This window comes from Onthophagus taurus, chromosome 1 (genome assembly GCF_036711975.1).
Source record: "Onthophagus taurus isolate NC chromosome 1, IU_Otau_3.0, whole genome shotgun sequence".
NCBI classification, from domain to species: domain Eukaryota; kingdom Metazoa; phylum Arthropoda; class Insecta; order Coleoptera; family Scarabaeidae; genus Onthophagus; species Onthophagus taurus.
The window spans coordinates 39,138,195-39,153,634 of NC_091966.1; the positions used below are offsets into that span (position 1 = coordinate 39,138,195).

Genomic DNA, 15,440 nt, shown 5'->3' on the forward strand with positions numbered 1-15,440 from the left:
TTTATAATAATTAGTTATAAAAAATTGTTAGATGATTTCTGAACGCATCCATTTAAATGTCAAACGTCAAATACAAAATAACCCTACAACACGTGTATTTAATTAAAACATTAAATTAAATCTTGTAAAATTAATTTTTTAAACAAATACAATGCCTAAGTTAAGGAAACAACGACGTAAACAGGTTTACCGATACAACGTAAATAGAAAAAGAATGCGAAATAAGCAATTTAAAACACCTACAATAGGATGGTAAGTTTAACTATTTTATAACTTAATTATTTGTAATTAATTATTTCTATGTATCTTTGATTAGTAAAGAAATTAAAAACGCTTGGGATAATAAAAAATCAATACAAACGAATTTAAAAGAAATGGGATTATCTTATGATCCTAATGTAACGTTGGGAGTGCCAAATTTTAAGAAAACGCTTAAATCTCAAATTGTTGTTGAAGAAGGAGATTGGATTGAAGAAGAAATTAAGGAATCTGTTGTGCCGAGTAAACAATATGTGGTTGAGAAGATAATTGAAGATGCTAAAGCACCAAGGGAGAAGCTGTTTAGATTACCTAAAGGACAAGTTGAATATGTTACTTATTTTATGGATAAATATGTAGATGATTATAAAGCAATGGCAAGGGATAAAAAAAATTATTATCAGGATACATGGAAACAAATTCGGGCTAAAATTAAAAGATTTGTATCTATCCCTGAACAATATGGGGCATATTTAAAGAGTAAAGGATTAAGTGAAGATGAAATTACCACCAAGTTTATTAATACTAATGATGATAGTGAATAAAATATTTTTTTGTATTTAGTTTTATTATTATTTACTTTATAAAGATATAAATAAAATTCTTAAGGATTTTTATTTATTATACTTTGAACATAATTCACAATTGTATCAACTTCAGTCATTGCCCCAGCACCTTTATCACCACAAATTAACATCTTTTCAATAACAGGTATAATATGATATCCCCAACTTTTTAAAAGATCCAATTGTTTCTCAGTTATCGGGTGATTATACATTTTTGTGTTCATTGCTGGACATAAAATTAAAGGTTTCCCAATTTCCCAAGCCCTTACAGTGCATGTTAATAAATTATCACAAATACCCTAGAAAAAATAACAACATAAATAAATATAAATAATTTTTAGAATCATTACAAATTACATTTGCAATTTTTGCTAAAGTATTAGCATCTAAAGGTGCAATCACAAATAAATCAGCCCATTTTCCCAAATCAATATGCAAAACTGGATCTCCTCTATCTTTCCACATGGACCACTCATCTTCATCTGTTAAAATTGGAACGGATTCGGGAATATCACTGTTTTTATAAAAATGCTGTGCTTTTTCTGTTACAACAACTTTGATTTGAATATGATCTTTGAATTTTTCTTGCAAATTAGTTATTAGTAACGGTAATTTAATAGTAGCTACACTCCCGGTACACCCTATTAATAAATTCACCATTTTTAAGGGTTCTAAGACTTTTATTCTACTACTTTATAATAAAAATTTTTTTTTAATATTTTGAGGTTATGTTTTTTTTTATTCTTGTTTTTGAAATCCCAGTTTAGGCCATTCTTCTTTTGCCATAAGATTATTGTCCATGCGACACTGCAAATACGTTTTAGCCTCTTCTCGACACGAATTATTATCGTTATCGTTCTGTTTCAAACAAATCATGTACTTTAACATCGATTTCTTACATATACCTTCATGATCTAATGGAAAACTGCCTTTATCGGGTGGAGTGGGTGTAAAAGTTCTTTGGCCAAAGGTCATAGACGACATTTGATTAATATTACATAAATATACCAATCGGTAAGTAATTAATTAAGTGGAAGTGGTTGAAATTACTTTTTTTTCCGAATTATAGGTTATGTTGTTTGTTTGGTTGCCTAACTTCTAAATTATTTATAATAAAATGAGTTAGATTTTGGGTTAAGTTTGTTGTTTTAATCATTTAATTCAATTTGTAGCTACATGAACGTGATGAATCGATTATCATTCAATTATACATATATATTATACATATATTTTGAGTTTAAATGGTTTTTTACAGTTTCCTACATCACTACAGTTTTAATGAATGATTAATTTTGTGATTCACAATGATTCAAATTCATTAAAAAACCCTTTATTAATATAATTTACATTTAACACAACTTTTCAACTCTAACATACAAAGAATTTTTCGGTCTCATTACCACCGAGCCTTTATTAAAAGCCAAATTTTTCGTTTTACTAGTATCCAAAACAAACCTAAATCTCCTTATTAAAGTTATCAAGGTGACTTTTAATATCATTTTAGAAAATTGTATCGCCGGGCACAATCTCGGTCCTTCCCCGAAAGGCAAAAAAGCATAATGATGTCTGTTTATACAGTTTTCTTCGGCAAATCGTTCCGGGATAAATTGATCTGGATTTTCGTAAATTTCCGGGTCCTTATGAATCCCCAAAATTGAAATTAACACTCCGGTTCCTGCACTTAAAGTCTCTTCATTTTTATCACCGGGAAGTTGATAATCTTTCATTGAATTTCTTATGATTGTTGGAATGATTGGGTATAATCTTAATGTTTCTAAAAATATTGAAATTAAAATAATTAAATTAAACTAAAAAAGAACAAACCGTTTAAAACTTGATTTAAATAATCCATTTGGTTAATAAGATCACAATTTAATTCATTTTGAGCGACTTTTTCTTGGATTTCTTCTCTTAATTTGTCTTGAACGTGAAGATTTCTTGATAGTTCAAAGATAAGAAAGTTTAAAGTGTTTGAAATTGTTTCATTGGTAAAAGTTATGAGTAAAAGACACTGGGAGACGATTTCATCAATTTTTAAATCTTTATTTTCTTCTAAAATGACTTGGAGGATGTCGTTCTTTTTGATTTGATTCGTTTCGCGAAAATCAATCGTTTCGTCTAACGATTTTTTAAAGTATTTTACAGTTTTCTTTGGGAATGTATCAAGTTTGAATAAATATGGAAATAAAAACGAAAATATATAAAATTTTGAATTATACAAAGACTTTTTGTGGAGTGCTAAAACATTCTTTTCAAACACACGATTTTTTTCGATGAAATTGTTTAAATCGATACCAAAATATAAGTTTGCTATTAAATCTAAACTAAAATTCTTGTTAATTTCTTGAATTTCAATCGTTTTTTGGTCGTTTTTATCTAAATATTTCGTGAAATTCGTTAATACTTTTTCAACGTTTGGAAGATATTTTTTAATGTTATCCCTCAATAAAATCTTGGTTGTTTTAACCCTTAAAATTTTCCATTTTTCGCCGTTTAAATTAAATAAATTATCATTAATTTTATTCGATTTAACATTAAATCCTCTCGAACTAAACTTATCGAAATCTTTCCCCAAAATCGCCTCAACATAATTTAAATCAACAGGAACGTAATATGGTTTAAAAAACATAAAAATTCCACCGTGTTTGTGCCCCCTCAATTTAAATTTGTTATAATACTCTTGAAAATATTCGAAGCGGGGTTTCTTTGGTTTAAAAATTTTCTTTAAATCACCAAAAGGGATCGTTGGATTTAAAATGGGCACATTTTTTAAAGAAAAATAATAAAATCGGTAAGTATAAAAGATGTAAATAATTAGAAAGTAGAAAAAATAAATAAAGTATTTATCGTAGGTTTCATGTTCTTCGTTCATACTGAAAAAAAAAAAGATTTTGGAGAATTTAAAAAAATACAAATATAAATTTACCTGATGTTATTAGAACGATAAACGAATTATAACTATTATAAAATTTATTTTATAATAAAACTGATAAAATTTATGAATATTATCAGGTTTTAGAGAAATCGATAAGATAACCATTGTTTTAATTTTGCTTAAATTATTAAAAATTTTATCATTCCATAAAAAAATTAACCTCAAATTTAGTTTTTTTATAATTTGAGGAATTTAAAAAAAATTATGAGATGATTTAGTATTATATTGTACTTCTGCTAACATTGAAATGTAAAATTACATGAATCGAGCACTAGAGGTTGTAAAATCTTTTCTAGACAAACAACAAGCAGTTCTTTTCACTAAAAAAAGAAAAATACATCGTCCAATCATTGAATATCATGCTAGCCCTGTGAGGTATGTGGAGAGCTTCAAGTACTTGCGATTTCATATCAACGGGAAACTAACTTGGAAACAGAAGTCAATATAAGATAGATAAGATAGACCCAGAGACTCCGGATTTTGACATATGGTCTCGGGGCTTCGGTTTATTAGATATTTTCTCCGGGTCACTCCGGGTATAAGAGCTATTTCACAAAAAATAAAAAGGCCTAAAATAATTCTTACGCCAGGAAAAATCCTCCATTTAAATAACTCGAGGAAACGGGATTTACCAAAGCTAGAAAAGGTAGTAATTATTTTTTCTAGGAAAATTATAGAAAATGTAAACAGTTTCTACCATAAACTAAATAAATACAACATTTTTAATAGACATTCACTTACAAGGAGACATCGCAGTTGACTCTTCACCAATTTTGATGAATTTTTTTATGGTGAATCTATATTGAATATAAGTAAGTTCCCCCAGAGCTTTTGATCGAATGGCCCTTCTAAAGGGAGTTATTAATTTTTTAAAGTTACGATTTTTGAGAGTTGTTGTTATAAGCTATAAAGCGAAGCCATTTTACATATTTGTCCGTAGTGCAGTGAATGAATGCCGCGCTCCTGCGCAGGAAGCCCAGGATCGGGATTCGGAGTTTCAATTTTTTTTTTGTTTTACAATTAATTATTTATTGTAATACTCCTAATCTATTGTTTTATTTATATCAATATATACGTAATTATATTTATATATAATTGTAATTTTTTAATTACTTTATTATTATCACTATTTGGAATTTTTTAAAACGTGTTATGAGGTTTTATTAAAAGGAATTATTAAAAGATTCCAAATAGTGATAATAATAAAGTAATTAAAAAATTACAATTATATATAAATATAATTACGTATATATTGATATAAATAAAACAATAGATTAGGAGTATTACAATAAATAATTAATTGTAAAACAAAAAAAAAATTGAAACTCCGAATCCCGATCCTGGGCTTCCTGCGCAGGAGCGCGGCATTCATTCACTGCACTACGGACACATATGTAAAATGGCTTCGCTTTATAGCTTATAACAACAACTCTCAAAAATCGTAACTTTAAAAAATTAATAACTCCCTTTAGAAGGGCCATTCGATCAAAAGGTCTGGGGGAACTTACTTATATTCAATATAGATTCACCATAAAAAAATTCGTCAAAATTGGTGAAGAGTCAACTGCGATGTCTCCTTGTTAGTAATCGAAACGGTACTAGGAGATTTAGGGGAATCACCTAATCTCTTTGTGCCAAGTGTTGAACTACTTCATAAAAAACTTAAATAACTAAAGACACGTATTTCGTAATGTTACTTATAATAAGAGAAAATTTAGTAGTCCTATCTTTTCTCCATCGCCTTTCATTCTTGAGTTATGATCGATTTTAACACCAAAAGTACCCAATTTTGACATTTCGATGATTTTCTCTTTTTATCATTAAAAAATCATTATAACTAAACCAAATCTCTTTATGAGTAATATCCTTTTAGTTCATAATAAACAATTTATTTCAAATAAACTTTTCTCCATCACCTTTAATTTTTGAGTTATGATCTATTTTAATACCAAAAGTACTCAATTTTGACATTTTGGTGATTTTTTCTTTATCACTAGAAAATCATTATAACTAAACCAAATCTGTTTATGGATGATGTCTTTTTAGTTCATAATAAACAATTTATTTCAAAAAAACTTATCGCCATCTCAATTAATTTTTGAGTAATGATCGATTTTGATAACAAAAGTACTCAATTTTAACATTATGGGGATTTTCTCTTTATCACTAGAAAATCATTACATCTAAACAAAATCTGTTTATCAATAATATCTTTTTAGTTCATAATAAACAATTTATTCCTAAAAAACCTTTCTCCATCACCTTTCATCCTTGAGTTATGATCAATTTTAATATCAAAAGTACTCAATTTTGATATTTCGATGATTTTCTCTTTTTATCATTAAAAAATCATTATAACTAAACCAAATCTGTTTATGAGTAATGTCCTTTTAGTCCATAATAAACAATTTATTTCTAATAAACTTTTCTCCATCACCTTTAATTTTTGAGTTATGATCTATTTTAATACCAAAAGTACTCAATTTTAACATTTTGATGATTTTTTCTATATTATTAGAAAATCATTATACCTAAACTAAATTTGTTTATGGATGATGTTTTTTTAGTTCATAATAAACAATTTATTCCTAAAAAACTTTTCTCCATCACCTTTCATCCTTGAGTTATGATCAATTTTAATACCAAAAGTACTCAATTTTGATATTTCGATGATTTTCTCTTTTTATCATTAAAAAATCATTATAACTAAACCAAATCTGTTTATGAGTAATGTCCTTTTAGTTCATAATAAACAATTTATTTCAAATAAACTTTTCTCCATCACCTTTAATTTTTGAGTTACGATCGATTTTGATAACAAAAGTACTCAATTTTAACATTATGGGGATTTTCTCTTTATCACTAGAAAATCATTACATCTAAACAAAATCTGTTTGTCAATAATATCTTTTTAGTTCATAATAAACATTTTATTCCTAAAAAACTTTTCGTTATCACCTTTCATTCTTGAGTTATGATCGCTTTTAAAATCAAAAGTACTTAATTTTGACATTTTGGGGATTTTCTCTTTATCACTAGAAAATTATTATGCCTAAACTAAATTTGTTTATGGATGATGTCTTTTTAGTTCATAATAAAGCATCAACAAGTTCATAATAAGCATTATCAAGATACGCGTCTTTAGTTTTTGAGTTTTTTATGAAAACGACAATGTTTTTTAAAAAATAGTAAGAGCAAAAAAAGTTTTAGAATTAAATTCCACATGAAATGAAGTAGTAATGTATTAAGGTTAAAAAAATCTGCCAAAATTTAGGGAACCATCAACCCTTTGAAATGCCTCAATTGGTCTCAACTTGATTTTTCTAGCTTAATGTATTACGAAGATAGTCAATGTTTTAAAAATTTAAGACCCAACTTTGAAAGCCTATAACTCCTCAGGGGTACAACTTGGTATAGAGATAAGTTGCGTTAAATCATCTTAATTTATTGTCCTATACATGTCCCTGCTCTGTGTCGGTTCTTATGTGAATCACCCTGTATATCATATAAGTTATTTAGTTATCTACTATTTTTTGATTCGCCATGAATGAGAGTAATAAAAGAGACAATTCGAGTGCAAGTACTTTATCATCGGAATCCATTCATAAAAATAAAAAAGCTATGTACGCAACAAATTTTCAAGATTCTTATAGATTAGATTCTTAAATAGATCAGTTTACAGCTATATGTAATATAAAGTTTACCGTTCAACATGATGTCGAAAAATCTTTAAAATCTCATTTACATAGTTAAGGACCGCAAACATGTTGTCCGAAAATACATTACTTACAGCGTTTTTACCAAAAAAAAGATTGCGACGAAGAAAACCATGTGACCATAATAGAAGTGACTCAAATTTATCACGCCCTAAATCATCATCATAGTTATTTGAGCACCGATTGCGGCATTAAACTAAATTCTTATGTTTATCGCGATCCTGATTTGGCAAAGAAGGTTCATTGCGGTCGAACAAAAGCGGTAGCGATTATTGAAAATTGTCGAGGACCTAAAAGTGTCAACAGAGTGTTGGAAGAAATGGGCGCTGGTACAAACACATCTCTGCCATTCTCAATTTTGTGTGATGCTTCAAATAAGGGTAACCAAAAACTTTTAGACTTTGTTGAAAATAATGATGAATATTCTTTATCAGTTAGTAATTCTATACTGAAATCATTAGAAATGGTTTCATTAAAAACATCTGACATAACTGCGTACAGTGCAGATAATGCGTCTGTGAACTATGGTTACTATAGGTTGACCTATTGAACTATGGTTGACTCAGGTTGACTATTCATAACTCTGTTTACCATAAATTGAGCATTGAAAACAATGGAATTATAAAAGCTAACTGTAACTGCCATGTTATTCATAATGCTGGTAGAAATGCTTGTAAAGTACTATCCTTTGATGTCGAAAATTTATGCAGAATTCTCAAATAGTGCTAAAAAATCAGAATCCCTAAAAGAGTGTTACGACAAGATGGCTTTCCCTATATGCTGCTCTTGAACGTTTAAGTTTTTTTTACTACTGGCCAAAATCGTATCTTGGCGATCTTAGAGTATTAGTATTTAGAGTTAGGCGAAGAAAACTGCCATAAAAACAAATGGAGTTTTTTTAAAAGTTAACCATAGGATGCATAAACCGGGCATCTCAGGCTCGGCGAGATTTTAGTTACTCATAATTTTCTTAAAATAATTTCAATCGGCTTGAGCATTTAGATATTACTCTAAACACGTCTTTATTCAATACACACTTGATTCAAAAACATTCAAGTGTAATTAGCAATCGAAAAAAAAATCGTTTCCATTAGCACCCCATATTTGCATAAACCGGGCCTCCGAAGCCCGTGTACTACTAGTTACTATAGAACAAGTTTCAACTTGTTCATTATAGGTTGAGGGTTATTATTTGTCAAACACCGCTGCGAGGAATTGTGCGTGTCTGTGCAAGTTAAAACGTGCATTACTGTTGGATGTATAAAAGTAGGTGCAGCTGTTTTTCATTCAGTTGGAATAGAAGTTGGATTGAGTGAACTTGTGAGATACATATGATAATGGCGTCAAAAAGGAATGTGAAAAGCGTGAGATTTGGTGACACCAGTTATGAAGAAATATTGGTGCAGTGGGCAGCGCAATCTGATGATCTGCCTTCTGAAGAAAGTGATGTGTCAGAAGCAGAAAATGATGACACAGAAGATAGAAATTTCGAATTGTAAGCCTTCAACGAGCGGTTACATTGCTCCAAGTGGTCTGGTATGGAGTTTGGACCCTCCAGCAAAAAATAAAATACAACCATACAACATTATTCGGCGAGCGGCAAGGATAGCGGCATACCTAAATGACATAATATGGCGAAATAAACATATTAGAAAACAGAAACCTTTATTAACATATGCAGCAGAGACTGGACCAGAAACATCCCAAACAAAAAGAATGCTAGAAACATTGATGGACAGAGAAATAAGTGAGAACATCAGACAGGGTAGGTAACATCAATGATTGGGTATTGGACAGAAAGAAGAAATGGAATGAGCACATCGACCGAATAACAGAAGAATGAATTAAGAATAACACGGTGCAAATCACCATCAGGAAGCATTGGAAGACCTAGAAAAATATGGAGCGACAACCTTCCAAACGATTAGGGGGAGAAAAGTGAAGAAAAACAGGCAGTAGTGCCTAAATACAGAAGGAAGAAGTATTTTATGTTTGTAAATGTCGTAACACACGTAAGAAATAAAAGCCACAGGACGGAAAGTTTTAAGAAGCCGAAGAAAGAAGAAAGTATACAATACAACAAAAGTCAGTGGAAACTCTGTAGCTAAAGCATGGTTGGAATTGCAAGCTCCAAAACCCAACCGAATGTCAATCATCAATCAATCAAATAAAAAATTTTAAAAATAAAAGTAATTAATACAAATTAATTTAATAAATTTACATAAAACCTAATCACATCATTAATTAATAATAATTAACAAAAAGAAATGTTTTAATTTATTATTATTATAACAACAAAACTTAACCTCACTTTTTCTTAATTGTTACCAATTCTTTCAGAATCCGTTAATTAATCACAATGAAATCGTAATGCTCAAAACGATGAGTGTAATGATGACTTTACTTCCCAATTTCTATAATTTTAAACGTTTTTACATACCTTTTATTAAAATAACTTATATATTCCATTTTCTGTTTAGAATTCAAACCAAAACTATAAATTCGAAATAAAAAATTGTAGACTTTACATGATTCTTGTTGACTCGCAATATTTATCGCAATCAAATTCTATTTATAGAACTGAGAACAAAGTTTTTCTAAATAATTATAATTCAGTACGGGTAAGGTCGCGCATTTAAAGTTGCATAAAGTTGTAATTATTGTGTATACAAGGACAAAATATTTAAGAGGTGATTTATATAAAAAGTTTAATTCACATTTCCGTTTTATAAGTATTTTGTGAAATTTAAGATTAATTAAATTTTTTTTTAATTGTTTAGTTTATTTTGGTAATTTAAATCTGACATAACCTCACATATCGAAGATTCAATTCGAGCTGAAGAAGTAAGATATCATATTTATACCTAATAAGAAATAGAATTAAAAGAATCTCTACGACTGGAGAATGATATGAACGGAAATTCGAACTCTAAAACGCGACCAATGAAAGAAACTAACTAATAACCTCACTTTTAAAAAATTGGTTCTAAACATAACATCTAAAAAACACATTAATAGTTTAATTAACATATAATATAATTAACAAATAGAAAAATTGTGTCCTAAATGGAATTTCAAATAAATACACTCCTTACAAATCGGAGTCACTGAAAGAAATTGAGTCTTTCTTGAATTGAATGATAATTGGAGGTAAATCAATGAATAATTTTTTATCAGTTCTTAGTAGTGGCAATCACTATTTTGTCACATATCTATGATGTAGAAGGAAAAAGTGTTTTTTTTAATGAAACATTTCTTTTTCTCAGAGCTGGATTGGACATATTTTTTATAATAACTCATTAAAAACACGACCAGGATAGTTTAATGGTTTTATATTAGGACTTCTATGGAAGAACATGAAGATCTGACTTCTTTCTTCTTTTATTCAATGCAAAAAACCTAATTTTATACTTGGGTTCCATTTTCATACATCTACAATTCATAAAAAAAGACAAGAGGTTATTCTCCACATTGTAAGTATTGCATGTACATCATTACAAATGTATTGATACCTACTTCTAGTTTTTCTTGATATTTTTTGATGATGCATGAACAGCGGAAACTTATATGACAAGTATTTCTTCTTCTTCTTCTTCTTCACAATGATAAGGCTTGGCAATGGGATTTGGATACTTGTCCCGACAAGTATTTCTAATCAATTTGTCAAATTTGAAAGACATTGCTACCACCTATATATTGGAAAAATATTTTAAAACTTTATTGCTAATACTAATTGTTAATATAATGAGGATAATTGTATTGCTGCACTAAATTGCATCGAAATCTGTATGTTTTGGCGCATACCTATCTAAAAATGGTTAAAAACCTAAAAAATATTGTGTTAAAGAGGTTGCATACCACACCAAAAATTAAAAATGATTCAAAAAGTAATGAATTTTAAATATTGACAACAACTTTTTGTATAAAAACATCTTACTCATAAACAAGATATTAAAACAATATTTAACATTTTAGTTTCGCCTAAATATACCACCAATTAGAGGAACATGATCTTCCCACTCCTATCTAAATCCTTGAGTAAAACACTTCACCAAATATCGGTTTGTTTCAATGTCATTCATCTTATTAGCTTTCTGCTATGTAGATTATGAAAGAAATAATAAAAAATAAATACAATCTAATAACCTTATTTAGTGTCTTGGTTTATTATAATTAATTAAAGGGTACGTTTAATATTTTATTTCTTAATATAATTAGAACAATATGTTATTTTTAGCTACAAAAAAAAATGATTATTATCACAATTATCTTATCATTATCATTCGTACTGTTTTGGTACGTGATAAAGCGGTTTTACAAAACAAAACATAATTATTGGAATTTGAAAGGAATTCCTTATTTAACCCCCTCATTTCCATTTGGAAACTTTCAAAACCCTCTAAAATTAAAAAAATCAACTTATCTTCACCTTCAAGACATTTACAATCAATTAAAACTAAAAGGCGCTAAAATTGGGGGAATGTACGTCGGAACAATGCCGTCGTTACTTCTAATTGATCCAAATATCATTAAAAAAGTGTGCGTTCAAGATTTCCAATATTTTATGGACCGCGGCGTTCATTGTGACGAAATTAGCGAACCTTTATCGGCGCATTTATTCGCATTATCCGGGCAAAAATGGAAAAATTTAAGAGTCAAATTAACCCCCACTTTTACAACGGGAAAAATGAAGATAATGTTCGATATTTTAATAGAATGCGCTAAAGTTATGGTACAAAAAATGAACGATGAAACAAAAATTAATCGCGATTTGGATATAAAGGAAATCGTGGCTTGTTACACAACCGATGTTATCGCTTCAGCCGCTTTCGGAATTAAATCGAATAGTTTCGAGGAAAACTCCCAATTCCGTTTTTATGGAAGGAAATTATTAGTGAACACCCCCGCGAGGCTTTTTCGAGTATTTTTCTTAGATTTTTATCCCAATTTTGCAAAGAAACTGGGTTTAACCGTTTTTGAAAGAGACATAAACGATTTTTTTATGAAAAGTGTTAAGGATATGATTGAATACAGAGAATCCACCAATTTTAGACGAAACGATTTCTTTCAAATCTTATTAGACTTAAAAAATAGTAAAGATAAAGATCAAAATTTAAGCGTAAATGAATTAGCCGCACAGGCTTTCGTCTTTTTCACCGCTGGATTTGAAACCAGCTCAACTACAATGCAATTTGCACTTTACGAGCTTTCTAAACATCCGGAAATCCAACAAAAAGCTCGCGAAGAAGTTTTAAATGTTTTACAAAAATCTAACGGGGAGATTAATTATGAGATTTTAGCCGAAATGAAGTACTTAACACAAATTATTGAGGGTACATTTTTATTAAAATTAAAATGCTTAATTTTCATTTAAACATTTTTTTGTTTATAGAAACTCTACGTAAATATCCACCACTTCCTTTTCTAAACAGGAAATGTGTAAAAGAATATTTCGTTCCTGAATGTAATGTAACTATAGATGAAGGTACAAGAATTATGATTCCGCTTTTCGGACTTCATTACGATGAGGAATATTTCCCCAATGCGAATGAGTTTAATCCGGAACGTTTCAACGAAATAAATAAACCTAAAATACCTCCGTTTGCTTATTTACCATTTGGGGATGGCCCGCGAGTTTGTATTGGGCTTAGATTTGGAATGATGCAATCGAAACTTGGGTTGGCGTTAATTTTGAAAAATTTTCGCTTTATGCTGAGTGAAAAAACGATTGAACCTGTTGGGTTTCATAAGAATAACTTTTTGGTATCGCCTGAACATACTATTTATTTAAATGTTACGAAATTATAAGCATAAATACAATTTTTTACAACAAATTGATTTTATTGTTATTTAAGTGTACCCTCGTTTGATTTATCTATTAAATCGATTTGTTCTGTTCATCCTGCTTGAGTTAATTTTTTATTTATATCGACAGTCTAATACAACAGATACCGCAAGACATTTATATCTCTGATTGGGTTATTAACCCACTTATTACTGATCTTACTGATGTAAATGTACGACCACACCAGGCATTGGCCACTGTGACAGGATGTTGTTTAATCGTATTTAGTTGAAATTGGGTTTAGTACTGTTTTCCTATTGTCTTGCAGTCCTTCCAGGATACTCCCCAAGTTGGTGACATTGGGTCATTAATTTTTCTAGTTGTCAATGTGACAATTTTTGTCTATGGATGTTTAAACACGTTTTTATAATAGCATCGAATGCAAGCAATTTCTCTTATATTGGGAGGTGTACATAAAACATTTTTTCACGAGAACACATTGTGTTTTGACAATTTCTAATTGTCAATTCAAATTTCTATTTTTAAGTGTTATGGTGTTACCAACTGCTACATACCTATTTCCCTACATTGTCAAAATTTATTTTATTTTTGCTAAAAAAAAGGATAAAAACGCGAAGTACAAAAAATAGCATAAAAAACACGTTTCAGAAGACTTAAAGCACTCGTTTTTCAACTTGAATTTAAACTTCAACTTGTTTTTTAATATACTATTACAGATCTTTAGTTCTGCTCATAACGTTCATCATAACACTTGTTCTTCTCTATTTTTAACTATAGCTCTGTTTTGGTTCACTTTTTCAGTGTCGATTCCGGGCAATTCGAACGGTTTTGAATTTTTGAACTGTTCTAAAATAAAGTCCTAACGTCCGAAGAGTTAACTAATCGTAGAGATAAAACAGAAATCTGTTGTAAACTGAGTACAAAGATCGAACTAATCGAAAAGGAACACATTTCGTAACTTAAATTTGAACCTAGCACAACGTAACTGGTTGTAGTTAGTGAGTTAGTAGTTATGAGTTGCGAAAATGATAAGGGTAAGAGTGCAACGTATTAATTAAAAAATCTTAATTTATAAAATATACCTTTCAGATTTTACTAAGGAGCTAATAAGATTATATGGACTTTATATAAATAAAGTTGGAACCAGTTCAAACTTAAAAAACATCAACCAAATGTGGGTGCTGATTTCAAACGAGCTAAGTAAAAACGGGACAACTATTAACGACGTAAAATGTCAAAATCGTTGGAAGGTTTTAGAGAAGAATTATACAGAAATGATAGATGACCGAAAAATTGGAAGGGGGCGCAAAATTTTCGAATTTGAAAATGAGATGAATGAGGTTTTAGGAAGGAAGGCATCTATCCATCCTAAACTTTTACTAAGTGCTACCAATGAATATCCATTAAATGAATCGTTATTTTCCCAACCAAATATCTCTACAGAGGAATCAACAATAACAAATATTACAATGCCAACCTCACGAATTGCCCAAAACAGTTCCCCAATGGAACCTAATAGTTTAATAACTTTAAGTATCTCTGACACATCGAAACAAAGAAGAAAAGCTAAACCAACAGTTAGTTATAGGAGAAGGAATGGTATATTATTAGAAATGAAAAATGATTTGAAAGCGTATTATGACAAAAAAATTGAGAGTATGGAGGCAAAAAAAACGTATAGAAATAGAAAATTAGAAATTCTAGAACAATATGTGGCACTACAAAGGGAAAAAAATAATAAAAAGTAGTTTTTAAGGACAATTAGTTTAGTTATATTTTAGTATAAGATTTTCTGTATTTATAAGTTTTTTATATATTTTGGTATATAATATATTATTTTTTACATGTATGTGTATAAATGTTAATTAACAATCCCTTCAGTCTCTTTCCTTACCATAATTTCGGTGTCACAAAAAAAGGTCTGTTAAAAAGGAACCAACAAACGTTACAAACATACCTTTTTCATTGTGACAGTTTACTTTTATGGCATGAGCAGGTAGGTTATTAAGAAAAAAAGATGTCAGGTAACATGTAGAAAGGACTTTATGGAAATCTTTTTTCTAAAAAAGGAAAAAAATAACATACATTACCTTTCAAATTGTAAGAAAAAGGAATGCTAATTGATTTTTAGGTAGAAAGAATTAAACAAAACCAATACA

General features: G+C 29.3%; 5 protein-coding genes across 11 annotated transcripts; 2 read left to right on the forward strand and 3 right to left on the reverse strand.

Annotated features, from left to right (window-relative positions):
- The first annotated feature begins 55 nt into the window (after nucleotides 1–55).
- On the forward strand, nucleotides 56–871 carry LOC111416351 (nucleolar protein 16). Its single transcript, XM_023048342.2, has 2 exons — nucleotides 56–252; nucleotides 317–871. The coding sequence occupies exons 1-2, from the start codon at nucleotides 152–154 to the stop codon at nucleotides 801–803; spliced, it is 588 nt and encodes a 195-aa protein (XP_022904110.2). The 5' UTR covers nucleotides 56–151; the 3' UTR covers nucleotides 804–871.
- Nucleotides 855–1,484, reverse strand: LOC111416352 (phosphopantothenoylcysteine decarboxylase). The gene is made up of 2 exons (XM_023048343.2): nucleotides 1,182–1,484; nucleotides 855–1,123 (listed from the first exon to the last, which is right to left on the reverse strand). The coding sequence occupies exons 1-2, from the start codon at nucleotides 1,482–1,484 to the stop codon at nucleotides 863–865; spliced, it is 564 nt and encodes a 187-aa protein (XP_022904111.1). The 3' UTR covers nucleotides 855–862.
- Nucleotides 1,485–1,562: 78 nt separating this feature from the next.
- LOC111416353 (cytochrome c oxidase assembly protein COX19) lies at nucleotides 1,563–1,808 on the reverse strand. The gene has a single exon (XM_023048344.2). It carries the CDS (start codon nucleotides 1,806–1,808, stop codon nucleotides 1,563–1,565), a length of 246 nt encoding a protein of 81 aa, XP_022904112.1.
- Nucleotides 1,809–2,138: 330 nt separating this feature from the next.
- Nucleotides 2,139–10,058, reverse strand: LOC111416370 (cytochrome P450 6a8-like). Of its 2 annotated transcripts, none has more exons than XM_023048365.2 (3): nucleotides 9,916–10,058; nucleotides 2,649–3,697; nucleotides 2,139–2,598 (listed from the first exon to the last, which is right to left on the reverse strand). In XM_023048365.2, exons 1-3 carry the CDS (start codon nucleotides 9,942–9,944, stop codon nucleotides 2,174–2,176), a joined length of 1,503 nt encoding a protein of 500 aa, XP_022904133.2. In that variant the 5' UTR covers nucleotides 9,945–10,058; the 3' UTR covers nucleotides 2,139–2,173. The 2 variants fall into 2 exon arrangements, with proteins under 2 accessions (XP_022904133.2, XP_022904134.2); XM_023048366.2 differs by lacking the exon at nucleotides 9,916–10,058 and adding an exon at nucleotides 3,751–4,526.
- A 10-nt stretch (nucleotides 10,059–10,068) lies between these two features.
- LOC111416371 (cytochrome P450 6A1-like) lies at nucleotides 10,069–14,298 on the forward strand. 6 transcript variants are annotated; one of them, XM_071201306.1, is made up of 6 exons: nucleotides 10,069–10,165; nucleotides 10,256–10,625; nucleotides 10,742–10,948; nucleotides 10,998–11,659; nucleotides 11,713–12,808; nucleotides 12,868–13,309. In XM_071201306.1, the coding sequence occupies exons 5-6, from the start codon at nucleotides 11,725–11,727 to the stop codon at nucleotides 13,281–13,283; spliced, it is 1,500 nt and encodes a 499-aa protein (XP_071057407.1). In that variant the 5' UTR covers nucleotides 10,069–10,165; nucleotides 10,256–10,625; nucleotides 10,742–10,948; nucleotides 10,998–11,659; nucleotides 11,713–11,724; the 3' UTR covers nucleotides 13,284–13,309. The 6 variants fall into 6 exon arrangements, 5 of the variants coding, with proteins under 5 accessions (XP_071057407.1, XP_071057408.1, XP_071057409.1 ...); XM_071201307.1 differs by having other exon boundaries at nucleotides 11,032–11,659; XM_071201308.1 differs by having other exon boundaries at nucleotides 11,451–11,659.
- Nucleotides 14,299–15,440: the final 1,142 nt, after the last annotated feature.

Excerpts from the sequence above, each read along its gene's own strand:
- LOC111416352 (XM_023048343.2), bottom strand. The coding sequence starts at position 1,484 with ATGGTGAATTTATTAATAGGGTGTACCGGGAGTGTAGCTACTATTAAA. Across the intron at positions 1,124-1,181 it reads CTTTAGCAAAAATTGCAAAT|GGTATTTGTGATAATTTATT; the intron begins GTAATTTGTAAT and ends TATTTTTTCTAG.
- LOC111416371 (XM_071201306.1), top strand. The coding sequence starts at position 11,725 with ATGATTATTATCACAATTATCTTATCATTATCATTCGTACTGTTTTGG. Across the intron at positions 12,809-12,867 it reads CTTAACACAAATTATTGAGG|AAACTCTACGTAAATATCCA; the intron begins GTACATTTTTAT and ends TTTTGTTTATAG.
- LOC111416351 (XM_023048342.2), top strand. The coding sequence starts at position 152 with ATGCCTAAGTTAAGGAAACAACGACGTAAACAGGTTTACCGATACAAC. Across the intron at positions 253-316 it reads AAAACACCTACAATAGGATG|TAAAGAAATTAAAAACGCTT; the intron begins GTAAGTTTAACT and ends ATCTTTGATTAG.
- LOC111416370 (XM_023048365.2), bottom strand. The coding sequence starts at position 9,944 with ATGGAATATATAAGTTATTTTAATAAAAG. Across the intron at positions 3,698-9,915 it reads ATAAGTTATTTTAATAAAAG|TATGAACGAAGAACATGAAA; the intron begins GTATGTAAAAAC and ends TTTTTTTTTCAG. Across the intron at positions 2,599-2,648 it reads TTTAAATCAAGTTTTAAACG|AAACATTAAGATTATACCCA; the intron begins GTTTGTTCTTTT and ends CAATATTTTTAG.
- LOC111416353 (XM_023048344.2), bottom strand. The coding sequence starts at position 1,808 with ATGTCGTCTATGACCTTTGGCCAAAGAACTTTTACACCCACTCCACCC.